Raw genomic sequence first — 17,605 nt, 5'->3', positions numbered from 1 at the left:
GAAACCACATGGAAATGAATGGGAGTTATACAATAATTCAAAAATATATTATCCTCTTGAATATTTAATCGGGGGGGGGGGCTTTGCAACTTCTGCTTCTATTATCACCACTTGGTCCACATAAGTCATCGTCTTACTTGCTCTCCTTCATGCAATAAATATAGTTTTTAGTACTCCAATCTAGAGTGGACCTCATTTTCTGCTGTTTAAAAAATACATTAATTTGATTGCTTTTCTACAAACTAGTTAAAAGTGTGTTCTAAATTGTCAATGGCACAAGAGTCCCAGCTATCTAGAGATGCATGACTATGAACTCCCTTCCCAAGTCTTGCCTGACATCTGATGGCTCTACTTGTAGAGGCCCCACTTGATCTTCCTGAAGAGCAGTTGACACTACTGGGCCAAATGGACCACTAGTCTAATTCAGTATAAAACCGGGCAGTCTGAGGGTTATCCTGAGGCATCTGCTTTAAAGAGGTCATGAGCTTTCCTAACTCCAGCTGACACCAAGTGAGTGAGTGAAACTCTTGACACCTCATTCAGCATCTTAATAGCAGGCTGCCTTATTGGTTTTAGAAGCGTTTAAAATTAAGCCTCTTGATAAGAATTCCTTTTTGGAATAACAACATTTTACCTTGGAATGCACTGCTTACACAATGACATCCAATAGCAAAAGGTGCTACAATAGAATAGGGGCAGTGAGCTGGCTTCAACCATATGAAGTGTGTGTGTGTGTGTGTGCGCGCGCGCGGGAAGGAGGGGGAGAGGCAATAAACAGAGGCAGTGAAAAAGTAAACCGGAAATTTTAAATGTCACTTTTAATCAGTGACTGTTCCATGGGAAGGCTCAACATGAAGGAAGCAGGGATTCGTTGTTGGTTTGTTTTTGTTTTTTTGGTGTGTGTGTGTGTGTGTGTGTGTGGCCTATATCAGCTAGTAGTCACTGGGAAAATGCTCCAACATGAGAGAAAAATATTGCTTGCCAAATGGGGATAAGCACAGTGAGCCTGCACACTGCCACTTTTAGATAAAACAAAGTGGTCTAAAAGTCTGTTTTTACTTTTCTTCACTCCAGCCTCCCAGAAGCCCAAATAAAATCTGAGGATGACATGAGCATGAATGTAAAATTGTTAATCATCCTGGCTTATAGTTTGATAATGGATGTGCTTCAAACCTAACTGAAATGAGGGACACTAGCAGAGAACGTGGAGTTTTGTTGGTTGGTTCCATTGCTTTGACACAAACTTCCATATAAAATAAGTTCATTTATAGCCTTCATGAATGCAGGCAGTATTTAAAAATCTGACAGCAATCTGTATTAAAAAAATATAGATGCATAGGACCATGGGAAGCTGTCATGCTGAGTCAAATCATTGGCCCATCTAGCTCAGTACTGATACAGACAATACAGACTCTATTTTGACTGGCAGCAGCTTTCTAGGATTTCTGACAGGAATATTTTCTCAGCTCTTACTGGAGATACTGGGAATTGAACCTGTAACCTACTGTACACAAGGCATGTGTTCCTCTACTGAGCAACAACCCTTCTCTTTCCCGCCCGCTATCCTTCCCTGTTATATTTTCATGGTGTACAGCGATAGGTATCCAACTAGCTCATTCCATCAGCACAAAGATTTCTGCTTGCACAATGGAACTCCCCCTCTCCCAGGCCCTCCTAAATCTGTTCTGGGTTTCTGCCCAACCACCCACAGAAGATCTGAGAAGGGAACGGGGGGGGGGCACACAAAAAAGGGGCAATTCTGTTGCACGAGCAGAAATCCTTGGGCTGATGAGTTATTTGGAAACAACCCAAAGCTTTAAGTAAGAGTTGCCTGGAAAGTGGTACTAAGGCAGGTGTAGCCTCTGTACTTTGCTGTCTGAGCTAGGATTGGAGCTTTTTCTCAATTAAATTCAGTTCCACCTGACCTCCACATTGTAGAGGGAGCATCTACTCATTTTGACTTAGGGCTTATCCTCACTTACCATTTGCTCCGCTCTTTCCAGGAACAGGTCCACACGTTAAAGCTCTGTGTCCGAGCACACACACACACACACACACACACACACCCTTTCATTTTTTGCTCTGGAGCTTTCCCCACAAAAATCTGCTCTTTAAAACTGAATCACAGCAAACAGCTATTTGGGATTTCTGCCTAGAAAGTGTAGAGTAAAGGTTTCTGAGGGCTTGTTATAACAGTAAGTAAATGGATGTCCCAACCACACTTCTATCGTTGCACTAATTCTACCATTCAGAGACAATAGCAGAATAGTCAGTCCACACATTGGAGCACAGGCAATTCTGTTACAGTGAGAAAGTCTATGGGGAGGGGTTATTGCTTTTGTTTGTTACTGTATAATGTTATGCATTTTTGTGCTTTTATACTGTAAACCACCCTGTGATCTTCAGATGAAGGGTAGTATAGAAATTTTGATAAATAATAATAGTAATAGTAGAATTACTATAGTAATAGTACAGTTGTGTTGGAGAGAGCAACCACCTGACCATCAAAGAACTAAGCAGAAAACAAATCTACCCTCACAAAATGGGAGGGTAGTGCTGCAGGGAATGGGGAAGACTTTAAAAAGCTTGGCACTCAATGCTAAGCAAATGCTAGCCCCAAGAGACTCATCTTGGCACTTCCCCAAATCAGCAGCAGGGTAGAAATGGTACATCTGCTGAAGCAGCCAAACTCCAATACAAGCAATTGACTTGCCCACACTCAAATCAGGCCATAGTGATCTCTTGCCCTCTTGTTACAACCCTAACCAAGAACCTGTAAATCAGGATGATCAGTGACCATTAGCCTGCACTATATTTATCAGTGGGGGAACCCCACACAAAATAACACTTGCACAAGCTCACGATAGCCAGTAATCTCCAATTTGTACACAGCAGCTTCAGGATAAGAATCCATGAAGCAATCACTTGCACCATAAGATCAACTCAGTGATAAAGTACAGTGGTACCTCGGGTTAAGAACTTAATTTGTTCTGGAGGTCCGTTCTTAACCTGAAACTGTTCTTAACCTGAGGTACCGCTTTAGCTAATGGGGCTTCCTGCTGCCGCCACACGATTTCTGTTCTCATCCCCACACAAAATAACACTTGCACAAGCTCACGATAGCCAGTAATCTCCAATTTGTACACAGCAGCTTCAGGATAAGAATCCATGAAGCAATCACTTGCACCATAAGATCAACTCAGTGATAAAGTACAGTGGTACCTCGGGTTAAGAACTTAATTTGTTCTGGAGGTCCATTCTTAACCTGAAACTGTTCTTAACCTGAGGTACCGCTTTAGCTAATGGGGCTTCCTGCTGCCGCCACACGATTTCTGTTCTCATCCTGAGGTAAATTTCTTAACCCGAGGTACTATTTCTGGGTTAGCAGAGTCTGTAACCTGAAGCAGAGTCTGTAACCTGAACCCGAGGTACCACTGTAAAGGGAAACATGGGTGTGTGTTTTCTTTTAACCAAATGGCTATATTTTGGTTTCCGCTTTGTTTTGCCTTTCTTTATGGGTTGAATCCAACAAATTCAGCTCCTTAACTCTTCCCAGAAAAGAAAACGACAGGAGGGGGGGAAACATAAAGCCAGTCTGACGAAAAAAGACAAGATACAAGCCAGGGGGGGGGGGAGGATGTGGAGACTGATCTTTGTTACTGTAGCTGTAATGGGGGAATAATTATCCTCCAGCTGGTAGCTTTAATCCACCAAAAGGACTGGCCTACAGTTGAATTTTGCTTGCAGGGGAAAAGACTTAGAGACATTTTCCATGAGCTTAGTTGCCCAATCTATTCTGCTGCCCATGTTTCTCCCTACCCTGCCCTTCACCAGGGCACCTGGGTTCACTTTGTTAGCTTACCTGCTCATCATATGGTGCACCCTTCAACAACTAAATGTCCAAGTGGCCTCACAATCACTGACAAATTTAAAATTACAACCTCTATTAACCTTTCTATACACATGGGGAACAGAGGCCCAGATGAGTTGCCAGATTCACTTAATGTCATACAGGGAGAATGTGGTGGAGCTTGAACTTTTGTGTTCTGAGGCCTAGTTCAAGCTCAGTCACATTCAGAATCTCAGCCACAAAGTTAGGCCAAGCTTCAATGTCCCAGTACTGAAGAGGTGCAACAACAGAGGACATGGGTAGCATTCAACTCAATTTTATTCAGAGGAGACACACTGAAATTAATGGACCAAACTTAATCATGTTCATTAATTTAAATGGGTCTTCTGTGAATAAAACTTAGTTGAATACCACACCATGTCTCCATTTTCACTAATGTCACAATCAGGTCTCTGACCCATCTCAATAGCAAATATGGCAGGGCACAAATTCAGTTTGCCAAAGTAAAGGTACAGGTAAAGGACCCCTGGATGGTTAAGTCCAGTCAAACTTGACTATTAGGTGCAGCGCTCATCTCGCTTCAGGCCAAGGGAGCCGGAGTTTGTCCGCAGACAGCTTTCTGGGTCATGTGGCCAGCATGGTGCAATGGGACACTGTGACAAATGCCAGAGCACACAGAAACGCCGTTTACCTTCTCGTCTATTTATGTACTCACACTGGTATGCTTTCGAAACAAATAGGTTGGCAGGAGCTGCAATAGAGCATCAGGAGCTCACCCTGTCACGCTGACTTGAACTGCCGACCTTCTGATCAGCAAGCCCAAGAGGTTTAGACCACAGCATCACCTGCTCCCTTGTCAAGAACAGAAGTTTGAAATCACAACACAAAACAACTTGCCACCCTTAAAAAACAAACTCCTCTTGCTCCTGTGCTTATAATAGAAACCTGTGACACAGCAATTAAGGAGGTGAAGCTCTTCCAACAACTTATATCTATGCCAGAAAAAGCTTTTCCTCTGCAAATTTTGTGTATCAGGATCCTGTCAAAACCACAGGATGTTGACAGAGGCATAGCTGAAGAGTTTGTAGAAAAGATGGCCACACTCAACATGAAGTAAAAATTACTTGGCCTTTTCTTTTGAAAAAGAAACATTCACTTACACTCTTTTGGGCATACACCATTCTAAAGGTAGAATACCTGTACCAAAGAAAATTGAGAAGCATGAAAGTTGATGATATGAACATAAGTCTGGAGAGAGGCTGACATATTCCTGAATAAAGGCACAGTAGCTAACTACAGCATAACTGTCAATTTCCCCACTGAAAGTAGGATGCCTTCAAAGGCTGAAGCAATCAATGTAAAACCTATTGACTGCATGTACACCTGTATGTACATTGGCTGCCAATTAGCTGCTGAGATAGGTTCAAGGTGCTGGTAAAAAAGTAAAGGGACCCCTGACCATTAGGTCCAGTCGTGACCGACTCTGGGGTTGCGGCGCTCATCTCGCTTTATTGTCCGAGGGAGCCTGTGTACAGCTTCCGGGTCATGTGGCCAGCATGACTAAGCCACTTCTGGCAAACCAGAGCAGCGCACGGAAATGCCGTTTACCTTCCCGTCGGAGCGGTACCTATTTATCTACTTGCACTTTGACGTGCTTTCGAACTGCTAGGTTGGCAGGAGCAGGGAGCGAGCAACGGGAGCTCACCCCGTCACAGGGATTCGAACCGCTGCTCTTCTGATCAGCAAGTCCTAGGATCTGTGGTTTAACCCACAGCGCCACCCGCATCCCTCAAGGTGCTAGTATTGGTGTACAAATACCAAGATGCCTAAAATATTGTCTCATTCCTTACATACCCAATTACTGTTTTATGAAGAAGAGGGAATCCTATCAGGAGGTCTGTTCTGTACAATGCCAGAATCAGGCCTTTAGTGTAGTGACACCTATCCTTTGGAACTCCCTCCCACTGCATACCAGACAAGTAATAATAATTTTTAATAATATTTTTATTATTTGTACTCCACCCATTTGACTGGGTTGCCCAGCCTTCTCTTTGCCTTTTCAATGCCTGATAAAGATGTTCCTCTTTCAACAAACCTTCCAAAATCTTTATCCAGGTTGCGACCTGAATTGATCTTATGTATGTGAACACAGTTGTTTTAACCCCCTTTTTATATTTATTATTGTTTTGTATAAAATTGTTTTTATGTGTGCAATTGTGTCAACTATTTTTATGTATATAACTGTTTTATATATGGGAATGATTAATAAATTAAATGATTCCTAAACAAAATTAATAATAATAATTAATCATCTTCATCTTCATCGGCACTGAACATAAACTAGGGATGAGGCAAAGACTAAACCACATTAGGTTTAGTGATAGCATTGGTCTATGCACAGTTTGTGGACTCTGCTGGACTCCAATGATGTTGTGCCACACACAGGTTTGTGGTGCCGTATCTCCTCGCTAGTGGTGTTCTGGTAACCTTTACCTTTCAGCTAATAGCACTGGACTATGCAGAAGCTGATGAGTCTTCTATTGGTTGAAACTTGTAAAGGCCTGACTCTCCATTCCTCTTTATGTATACCCTCTTCACCTCTTCTTTCTGTTCTGCCTACAGGGTCTTTGAGTAATGGGTAATGAATGAGACTGGGAAAAGGGCCTTTAACCTGAGCAATTGGGTGATGGTCCAGAAGTATCCTCTAAACTTTAAGGTTGGGCATCTCCTCCACCTGCCAACTCAAATGTTACATAGCAGGGTGATGCATATTCCCTTGCCAAAACATAATGACCAGGCCCTGACAACACCTCTATTTCTCTCCATTGCCAAACTCATTTTTAGATAGCATTGCCAGGTTGTGTCCTGCAAAATATTCATTTATTTTGAAGCCCCACCACCTCCAAGAAGTGGGAGACATTGTAGCCATAGTCTTTCTGCCCCCCTTCTTCTACCCACCAGCTGTGTGGCAAGCAGGGCTCCAAGTGCACAAAGAAAGAGAAAGAATGGATGGAATAAGCTGTGGCTGCCTCATTTGCTATTGCACTGGGAGATCCAAAGGTATATGCATATTCCCAGGGTTGCAACTGGGCAACACTACTTCAGGAGCAACAGCTCAAGACTTTCACTTTCCTAAGCCATAACTGAATGGAGGAAGCATTGATTAGGTATATGCTGTGGAATGGGAAGGAAAAACTAGAAGGAAAAGAACCTTGTGAGGGAACTGCCCTCTCCTTCAGATCTACCAGGCATGAATTTATGCCTTTGAGAGATCCCATTTTGCAAAGCTGAATAGGTTACTTATCTCTCTTTCTGAAGAAGCTGCTAGCAGTAAGCAAGGCGGTACCTTGGAGGTAGAGTACATTCTAGGCAAGGAGACATGCAGAAAAAAGCTGCCCTCACCAAGCCCCTCTTGGTGACAAGAATAAAAAATTACACTGCCTCAGAATTTATCATGCACCCAATTACAATGTTAATTGGCAAGCCCCAGAAATCAATTAATTCACAAGTTTTTTTTTCAATTAAAAATTAAGATAAATCATAAAAATGCTTCAAGCAAAGGCCAAACACTGTGAACTGCTTTCCGTCTTCCTATAGGGATATATTAGAGGGGGTTTTTTGGAGGGGATTATAAACATAATAATAACATAATAATAATAATAATGATATATATATATTTAAAGTGCTCGTGTTTTTGAAAGCCCGGTTGCCCTTGAGTGTCTTTGGCAATGCGCAAGAGGCCTGTCATCAGCAGGACTGGGCTGAAGACAGATAAAAAAGTATCGACCGGTCGGACACACGGCTTCTGCTTTATTGATCAGGCGGGAATTTAACTTGCTGTGCATATCCACGGTGTCAGCAAGGGCCACAGGCGAAATTAAAAGTACTTGGCTTGGAGATGTCGCCATGATACCATGGGAAGGAGGGGGAGGAGAAGAGGGAAGAAAGAAAGAAAGGATGAAATGTTAAAAAGCTGATGGGTGGGGGGAATCAAAGGGAAACTAATGAGAAAAAAGTTAGCGAATGGAGGGAGATGGGGGGCCACCGGGGTCTAATTCTCACTGAGAGTAATGCTGGCTAGTCACTGTCTCTTTAGATCTCTGCTTGGTTGTCAGGTTGCTTTTAAGGTGAGAGATTTACTAGGTATTTCAATGGAGCTTTGTGAAAGAAAAAAGGCCCTCACTCATAAATGTCTCTAATCTCCCTCGCTCGAAGCTCTGTAAGACCTGAGTGTTGGTTGCTTTGGAGGTACCAGTGCGTTGCCTGGCCGGTTTATGTCACTGGGCGTAAATCTAGGAGAGCCAAGAGGTGAGAGCAGTGACCCTGATGCATGGCATGTGACAATGGGACTTATTTATGTTTTATGCACTCCATTTATTCTTATTGGGGGGAAAGGATTACATCTTGCACACCTCTTCGGGATTAGCTTCTCAGGAGGATTCTGAAGAGGGCTGGCACAGTCAACTGCTGGATTACCCAGGGAACATTGTGGTACCTGCTCATACGCTCCCTGTAGGTGAGTTCCTAGTGGATCAACCCAACTCATGATTACAGGAGGGCAGAAAACACCATATTTCAAACTGGAGTGTCTTACCTGAATTCAAGACTGAGCTCAGTGATTATACTCAGTGTGGCCACTTCCACACTATTTTGTGTCACTATTTTGCAGGTATGATTCTATCATATACCAGTAAATTTAGATTGCACAATTAAAGTGGATTTGGTGCTCTTAAGTTCTTGCACAATAAATTCACTTCCAAAAACAGCCACATAATTTTTTGTGGTAAGAAAAGTGATGGGAAAATACACTCGAGAGTGTCAGATAATGGCAATGTCAGGTGATGCTATATAACCTTCACTCAAATTGAATGCTCAATAGTGATGTTGTATAACGTGTGTGTGTGTGTGTGCGCGCGCAGTGCTTTTTTCCTTAAAAAAATGTTTAGGGGTACTTTCATTTTCCTACTTATATTGAAATACTGCCCCTCAATGAGGCCAAACTTAGATTCACAAAATGTTTAGGGGTGTGTGTACCCCTGCTTCCCCCCAGAAAAAAAGCACTGTGTCTGTGTGTGTGCATAAACAAATTAGGATGAATGCTCAGTAAACTGGTTATCTGGAAGAGCCCTGTTTTTTTATCTCATTCTCTCTACTATCTCCTGTTATGTCTGCATAATAGTGCTAATGGAATAGGAGGATGCTGGCAATGTTATACCAAAATACTGATACAGGAGGAAGGGGGATTTTAAGCACTGGGTATGCATTCCATACATATAGCTCAGCAAAAATAAATGAGCAGACTAATCTCAGACCACCAAGGTTCCTGACATATGTGAGGAACCTGTGGCTCTTCATACATTGTTGGGCTACCGTTCCCATTATTCCTGGCCACTGGCCATGCAGGCTGGGACTGATGAGAGTTGGAGTCCAGCAACACCTAGAAGGCCATAGGTTTCCCATCTCTGATGTAAGGATGCAGCCATACTATGGCTCTAGTTGTCCTACAGAATCTCAAAGCTCTCAGCTTTTGTCCTACATCATGACCCATTTATCTAAATAAGAAACTTCCTGCATGTGTTGTGATGTAGAGGAACAATGTGATATTCAGTGAAGTAATTGCACTAGTAAAACAAAAAAAAAATCCCTCTCTCCCTCTCTCTGTGTGCCCCATGCCATCCCAAAATCTGCTCCAGAGTGTCAGGGGAAATCCCAGAACAGATTTAGGGAGTATGCTGGGGGAGGAACGGGGGGAATTGTTTCACTGAACAAGGAGAAATCCTTGCGCTGACAGAACTATCTGCTTAATTCTACACTAAATACAGTGGTACCTCGGGTTAAGTACTTAATTCGTTCTGGAGGTCCGTTCTTAATCTGAAGCACCACTTTAATGGGGCCTCCCGCTGCTGCCGCCCCACCAGATCACGATTTCTGTTCTCATCCTGAAGCAAAGTTCTTAAGCCAAGGTACTATTTCTGGGTTAGTGGAGTCTGTAACCTGAAGTGTATGTAACCCGAGGTACCACTGTACAACCCACATATTTTGGTTAAATAGTAGGGCCACTTATTAACACAAAAGATTTTCTGAGAGCTAGATATGCTGAATCAGTGCAAATGCACTCATAAACTGTTCAGGTTGCGCTAATCCACAATTACAAATGAACCTGTAGGATCAGTGCAGGTGGCACAGCCTGAATCAATGAGTGTTAGAAAACCACAGTGCTAGCTAGCTTTGTTAGGATACCTTCCCATTCACTTTTAATTCAGCAGCAATAGAACAGATGGGCGGGTAGGGAGTTAGCAGGGCTTGGGCTTCATGTTTTTGTGCCTCCCCGTCTCTAAGGAGAAAAGTACCATGAAAGTTGCCTCTCTCCAATGAGAGTGCTCAAACAATTCCATTATCCTTGAGTGCAGCCTCTCACTAGTCTCTTGATCACCTGGAAAGCTGGAAGGAAGGTAGACTGGGATTTGCATCAGGACTGGAAACTTGGCTGAGTGGGCCCTTAGCAATTCATGAGAACCTGCCAACGCTAGGTGCTGATAAAGCTGGGTACTGACGTTAGACATGCCTGGATACTGCTTAAATGTGCAAATGTATTGGAAATAAGCAAGGTCACTGTAGAATCTCATCATCTTTACATTAGAAGACTGAAAGGCCATTTGCAAGAGTTGCATAAAGGACCCAGAGGATTCTGCCATGACTGGGTGGCTGGGTGGAGGCAGATTAGAGGGCAGCTGGGGCACCTTTCAACACAGCGATTCTTTTAATGTTTTTTCTAAAGTCAACTATAGAGCTTGGGGGGCCAGCATCTCAATCCCTTCAGTGCTTCACCATAGGGCACTGTGCCTTGTCCCCGGATCCTAACCCAGGGCTGTGTACTGCATGAGCAGCTACTTGGCATTCCGTGGGAGGCAGTGGAAGGGTGGGGAGAGAAAGGGCTGCATGCAAATTTCATTTCTGAGCCACTGGCGCTGTTTCAAGTGCCAGGAGCCTCGGAGCCCCTTCTCAGCATTACATATGTAACAGCCTCATTGAACTTGACATGTCAAATTCAGGCCATTTGTGCAAAATCTCCCTTTAATAATACCGTTTCATTTCACTCAAATGAGACTTGAATGCATGTAAAATGGAAAAGGATATTTAAGCGCTAACATTAGGCAGATGTCTTGCCAGAGGCCGATTGAATATATGAGATTTTGAAGTGGTTAACACGATTTCGCTGCTCCCTCTTAGAATATGTCACCTGCCGGGCGTTTCTTCCCCCTCCTCCCTCCCTTTTTAAGCGAAGGATATAAATTGAAAGAAAACAAAACTACAAGCTTCGGCTTGGAGGGGATTAACTCCGTCCACGCTGGCATGTCCTTCTGAAAAACAAACAAGTTTCTATCTTACTTTTACAGGGCAGTTTTGGAAATAGATGCAACATTTTGTGGCAAGGTAGGTGCTAGGCACTGCTTTTAAATTAAAGAATATTAGAAATATCATTGGAGGCAATATAGTCCAATCCCCTGCCCCAGCAAGATTCCTTCAGACTATCCTTCAGCTCTGGATAGTTGCCTATCTAGTTTCTTTTTAGGACTTATTCAGCCACTTCCCCTCTATTGGGCAATACTAAAGCAGGCTACCAATGTCACATGCGCTTCACTCATTGTTCAGACCACAGAGGATAGCCTTGCTCAGAGGAACCGTGCTCCAGTTCACCTCCCATTCAAAAATATGCAGGACGTCCAATCAGGCACAAATGCAACAGACTGCACATTCACTGGATAAACAGCCGTGTACAAACACTATACCTTTAGACAAATTCGAAGCACATTCTTCAGAGAATTCTGAACACTGTTGTTTGTTAAGGTTCACTGGGATTCTAACTCTTTGAGGGGAAAGAATGTGTTTCAGATGTGCTTTAATGGCATAGGGTGTACATAGGCAGAGCAAGGGCAAAGCTGTTGTAGTGGCCAATTGGCTCAGATTCTAATACGCAACTGGACTACATGGCCAGTGAGACAGCTGCAACTTGCTTCACACCTGTTGAGGGTTTAAAAAATGCCTTGCTAAAGTGTTCCTACACTGGATCTACAAAATGAGGCAGTGCTGATTCTGGAGATAATTAAAGCAAAGCTAACAAAAAGTAGTAAGGCATGTGTGAAGAGGAAGGTTTGTCATTCAAAGTTCATGACAAAGTCCCAAATAAGCCAAAGTTGAATTTATTTTTCTCTGGTAGAGGGGACAAATCCTGCTGTAACAGATAAGTCTGTTGTTTGGGGATGAAAACTGATTTGTTCACCCAAGCAAGGGTTGAATCAGAAACTGAAGTGAGGTGACATAGACTCAGCAATCTCAATTAAAAATAGAAACAACACTCCTCTCTTTTGTTCTAAGATACTACGATTATACATCTCAAGTCCAAGACATAGAATCATAGAATTGTAGAGTAGGAAGGGACCCTCAGGGTCATCTAGTCCAACCCCCTGCAATACAGGAAACTCAACACGCTATCCAATTCCCCCATCCAATTCCTGGTCTGAAGGCATATGGTACAGTAATGTTACTGCAGCTAAGCAGATCTGAGTCTGGTTAGTGAAAGGATGGGGGCTCCATGATGGAAGAAAGGCAAGTCATAAATGGGAAAACAAACAAATATCATTTAAATTGAAGTCATAATCTCTGGTGAAAAAATGCCATCTATTGAGTAACACCAGTAAGGAGATGTAGCTGTAACATCCCCCAGTGCCTTGTTAATGCAGATAAAGGTTGTTACCTCAAGATGATAACCCTGGAATCATTACCTCTAAACCTTTTTGGCTGTGTAAACAAGCCTTTAGAGGCCACAAACCATGAAGCCACTGGTGCTTTTCATAAACACTGGAGTTAAATGCTTCTGAGTAATGTCCAAATCGCTTTACTGTGCAGTGTTCACACCGATGCCCTGCTGAGAAGACAATATGGGCCAGGGCATTCTTTGTGTGGCCATGACCAGGGAAGGCTGCTTTTTTCATCCCACACCACAGGAGGTTTCCTTTACCCTAATGTTTATTTAATAGCTGAAACAACAATCTGTGGTTGGGCACATCTTCCCTTTAAAAAAAGAAGAAGATCCTTCCCTTTGGCAAGCGAGGTTCTCCCACTTCCCAGGATGATTTTCCCATACCACAGTGATTAGTAACAGCTGCTGGGCCATTTTGGTAATGACTGGAGTTTGGCAGAGAGGTATGTTGGGCTCCTGTACTCTAGCCCATCACATTTATAAGCCTACATTTTATTTTCAAGTTTATTGGCTTATTTGAGATTGGTTATTAGCTTCCCTTTCTCATTATGGATGGCTTCTGTCTCCCAAGTCCTTTCTGTGTCCAGGGTCACAAGCTGGAAGGATGGTGCCACCATCTTGAATACACAAAGCACCACACACACACACACACACACACACACACAGAGTGAGATTTGTGTTGAAGAGGGGCAAGTTCATGTAAGAGGCCATGTTTATATACCATGTTCTATGCAAGGAAGCCCTGAACCCCAGTTCCCATGAGACACAAAAGTAGCCTGACATTTAAGGTGGCTTGTTCCCACTGCCAGGCTGGGGCAGGATGCGGCAGCGGGCTGGTGATTAGCCCCTGGGGCCTGATCTGCAGAGGAGACTGAGCGTTATCTATTGCAGCATGGTAGGAGTCATTAGTTAATAATTAATAAAGACCCTGCTATTGCTCTTCCCCATGCATGCAGCCTTAGCGGGCAAGGGCTAGGAGTAAGCTGTCTCCCCCTTTAACTGCCGTGGTTATTTAAAGGAATAATGCCATTCTTTTTCATTTGTCAGCTGGCCCACAATGGCCCTTGTCAGCCTTTATGATTTAGTGTTTCCTTTCCTTTCCCATTAAACGCCACCTCCCCCCCACCTCCCTGCCTCACGCCAGCCACAGGCTGCTCTCGGCCAGCTCCACTCCAAGACTAGCCTCGCTCTTTCCACAGGCTCCTCTGAGCGCTAATTGCTTCTGTTCATTTAAACCTGTTCGTTAATTTGCTGTGGCCCTTTATTAAGTTGGATGCAGCCCAAATTACACCATAAATTATGCGCACAAGGGAACCGGGTGTCACATGGGATAAATGACTTGGCTGTTACCTCCCCCCCCCCCTCCTCTTCCCTCCCGTCTGAGAAGTGGCAGATTCTGGCTCGGTACTGGATCCTACATCGGTATGGATCTGGGAGGTCTTGGTCCAGCCTGGATTCAGTAGGCCCCTCTTTTTATACCCTGTGGAAACTGGTTCCTTGCACCTGTGTCCAATAATCCCCCTTGTTACACTGAGAAAAGACTCCAGGCTAAGCTGGGCCCTCTTTTCGAACCTTGAGGGGTGGTCTGTTGAGGTGCTGGGCGGTCCAAAACCTGGTTGTTCCCTGCTTCCTACTGTTCCCAGCCACCTGATGACATCACCTTGCTGCCATCGGCAGCCTGATCTCTTTCTTCACCTTTTAATGACCGGGGAATTCATTAATAATTGAAATAAACACGCTCTCTCCCAGGCTGCAGTTTTATTAAGGGAAGGCCAGGGATCTGCCAACCCTTGGCTGCAGCGATTTCCTAAATAACTGCTAGCAGTTAAAATGCAATTATTATTTTTTAAAAAACACAGAGGACTTTTGCTGCGCTGGTGAAAGCAGCAGCAGCAGGCAAGGGAGAGGCAGCCTCAGGGCAGGTGGCAGCCTCTGGGAGGTGGGCTGGTGGACCCCACCTTTGTGTCCACATGCTTAACCTCTTCTCTGCTGCACTGGGGAGGCAAGGATGCCTGAGAAAAAGAGGCTGCTGTTCATAGGAGTCACGAAAGGGGGAACCTGGAGAGGCAGTAATTCCCCACCAAAACTCTTTGGCAGTGTTGTTTTCCATATTGGTAAGATCACACATTTGTTTTGCAATCGATGAAAGCTGGGGGGAGGGGATCAGAGATTTCAAACCTTTCAATTTCATTTTCATTGGCAGGCTAGGTAGGCCAGTATGGAATTTACAGGTTAAGAGATAAAAATGCATGCTGAGAGTTTTCTCTGAAACCAGTGAAGCAGCACCAGAGACACATCAATGCAGGCAGGGCTGGCTACAGAGAGAAGCAGCCTGAGAGCTAGTGAAGTATTCCCAGTGTCCCCCACAACGGATTTAGGGTGGTGCCGGCAGTTCCCCCAAAAAGGGCAGCGAGCTGAGGGGGGACAAAATTGAGAAGATCCATTTGGGGGCACCAAATTTTGGGGTCGCTCAGGGCACCATATTACCAAAGATTACCTAATTCTGCCCCTGGTGTGTCAAAGTTGTTTTTTTAAAAAAGTGCCCTTGAGAAAGAATCCCCCAAAATGTGTTGCACTCACAATAAATCTTGTGTGGTATGATCAATCAGGAAAATAACATTGCCTGAGAGCCTTGGTGGGGAATATTTTGCAACACCTAAAGTTTCCTCCCTCCTCCTTTTTGGTGGTGGGAGAAGCATCTCAGATTGATTGATTATTGGGACTGAAAACACATGTTCAAAAGAAGGGTACACAGATAGTTTAATGTTCTAAAAATCTGCAGTAAGAGTTAAACACTCCTCACCAAGGTATACAAGAACAAATTTATAGATTGCTCAGCTGGTACATGCCACACTGACTATAGAGGGATGGGACCCACGTTAGCTGTGTCTTGGGGTTATGCACACTGATGCTTGTGGTAGTACGTGGGTTGGTGAAGACCCTGGCTGTCCTTACCTGATGTTGAGCTGTGTTAACTTCTCCATTTCCTGCTCCATGTGTTCCTGCAGCTCACCCGGGCGAAGCAAGACCTGACAAATGGGGCAGATGGGAGCCTGGCTGTCAAAAAGTGTTGCCTTCTTTTTGCCTGCAATGGAACACAAGATAGAGTATTGAGTTTCAGGTACCCTCAAATCCATTCATTAGTACCATCCCACCACTCTTATAGCTTGGAAATAGAAAGTGTTTTAGAAAAACAACATCCCACAAATATATGTAGCCTCAATTACTAGCTCAGTAGCCAATTTGTGTCTCTTCTACCCACTGGCTTTTCTGAATGCCGCTCCTTGTTTGTTTCAGGAATGCACTTGTAGGCCACACACCATTGGCTAAGTTCAGCAGAACTTTGGACCTATGTAATGGGCTGCAGCAGCTGGCCCTGGCTTAGGATTAGACCCTTATAAGCTTGGAAAGGGGTGACTGTGGGGAGGTGCTGAGGGAAGTTAGCTTGAAGAAATTAACTTCAGCTTCTTATCCTATGAACATGGCTGAAGGAGGCAATTAAAGGGAGAGAAGGAGCACTTCTAGCAGCAAGGGGAAATTACTAAGGCAGCCTCTTTCTGCACCATCGGCCAAGAAGCAAGATGCCCCACCTCCTACTACCATGAGACAGAGAGACAGACATACAGACTGACTGACTATGACTGCTGCTTACCACTGCTTGAAATGGCAGCAATAACATATTTGCACTTTTCTAACGTTACCTATACACAGGCTCCCCAGCCTATTTGCTTACATAAATATCACTTCCTTACAGAACTGTTGAGAGTACACAATGTATTTCTATAATGGGGTCCTTGGGCCCACACCCAGTTTTCTTACATGGGAATTATATCCATGAAGGAAATTCATTTTGCATGAAACGGCCTTAAAAGTGAGAGAGTCTTACAACAGTATATTTTACTCAGTATCAATATTCTAACTCTTTGTCCCCAATCGCCCTGCTAGGAACCATGCCATTGATTTCTCTGGTTGGAACAACCTCAGAAGGCACTAAGCAGAGGCAGAAACAATGTGGTTTTAAAATAGACTTCTATCAAAAGTGCAAGTAAGGATTAAGTCATAGTAACCTTTCACGAGCAGAACTAAAGCACTTCTACCACTCAAGGTAGCACTCAAGCCATGTAAACAAACTTTCAGGGGAGAAACTGGATATACATGGCTCCTTGTAAGCTTGAGATGATTCAGAAAAGACAAGCAACTTCCTTGAATGGTTTGTCACGTGTGTGTGTGTGTATGTGTTGATGAACAGGAGGGATACTGAAAACCTAAGAAATATACGGGTATTTTTGAAGGTCTCCCAAGCAGAAGAGCATCTTTGCTGTGAGTCCTGCAAGACCTGCTCCCTGCTTTGCTGGCCTGTTTCTACCAGGCCTGGGAGGGTGGGTCGCTGACTGACTCCAGCCACAGAAACAGCTGTTGCTACTAAAATGGTCAGAGACCATCTTAGCTGTGAATCCTGCAGGGCTGCTGCTCAAGATGCCTAGAGGCTATCAGGATGGAGAGTTTTTGCTGGAGTTAAGATTTCATTTTGGAAATGCTGTTACTGGTACAGAATAATGCTTTTGTCTCTTTACTGTTAGACCTTATTATGAATTATGTAGAGATTGTTTATTTTATTATATATGTATTAGGATGTTTTCATTTATTGCTTAGAACTTAAGTTTTGTTATATTTTTGTAATTATGTAAATCTTTTGATGCTGTAAGCCACCTTGAGTTTAACTGTAGAAAGGCGACATACAAATAAATGATTGTGATGAAATGTGATTTATTAGCACTAGAAATTATACCAACCCTATTCGGCTTCTTCTTCTGGTACAAATTCAACCAGTCACAACCTCAAAAGATACTGAGAGCTCTGAACTAGCAGGGACAATGATTTCTGTACCATTTGAATCGCCTCAGAAAGACCTCCATGGCCTTTCGCAGCACAACTGGATTTTGTTGAGAAGCCGGCAGCAGTTTGGTTTTCTATGTTCTACAGCTAGTTTCTTT

At 43.7% G+C, this 17,605-nt stretch overlaps 1 protein-coding gene across 10 annotated transcripts in view; it reads right to left on the bottom strand.

The window, feature by feature from the left end:
- The window catches only part of RNF220 (ring finger protein 220), a 327,427-nt gene that overhangs the window by 106,710 nt on the left and 203,112 nt on the right, over window positions 1-17,605 (bottom strand). For 9 of the 10 annotated variants that reach the window (XM_081195319.1, XM_081195316.1, XM_081195312.1 and 6 more), the window contains one exon: window positions 15,567-15,696. In XM_081195319.1, coding sequence (XP_081051445.1) covers window positions 15,567-15,696 — 130 coding nt within the window. Of the gene's footprint in view, window positions 1-3,862; window positions 3,889-15,566; window positions 15,697-17,605 lie in introns of those variants that run through there. The other variant, XM_081195313.1, reaches the window with a different exon arrangement.

Source organism: Podarcis bocagei (assembly GCF_964188305.1).
Source record: "Podarcis bocagei genome assembly, chromosome: 5".
Taxonomy (NCBI): Eukaryota; Metazoa; Chordata; class Lepidosauria; order Squamata; family Lacertidae; genus Podarcis; species Podarcis bocagei.
This window is presented reverse-complemented; position numbering and strand designations above follow the sequence as displayed.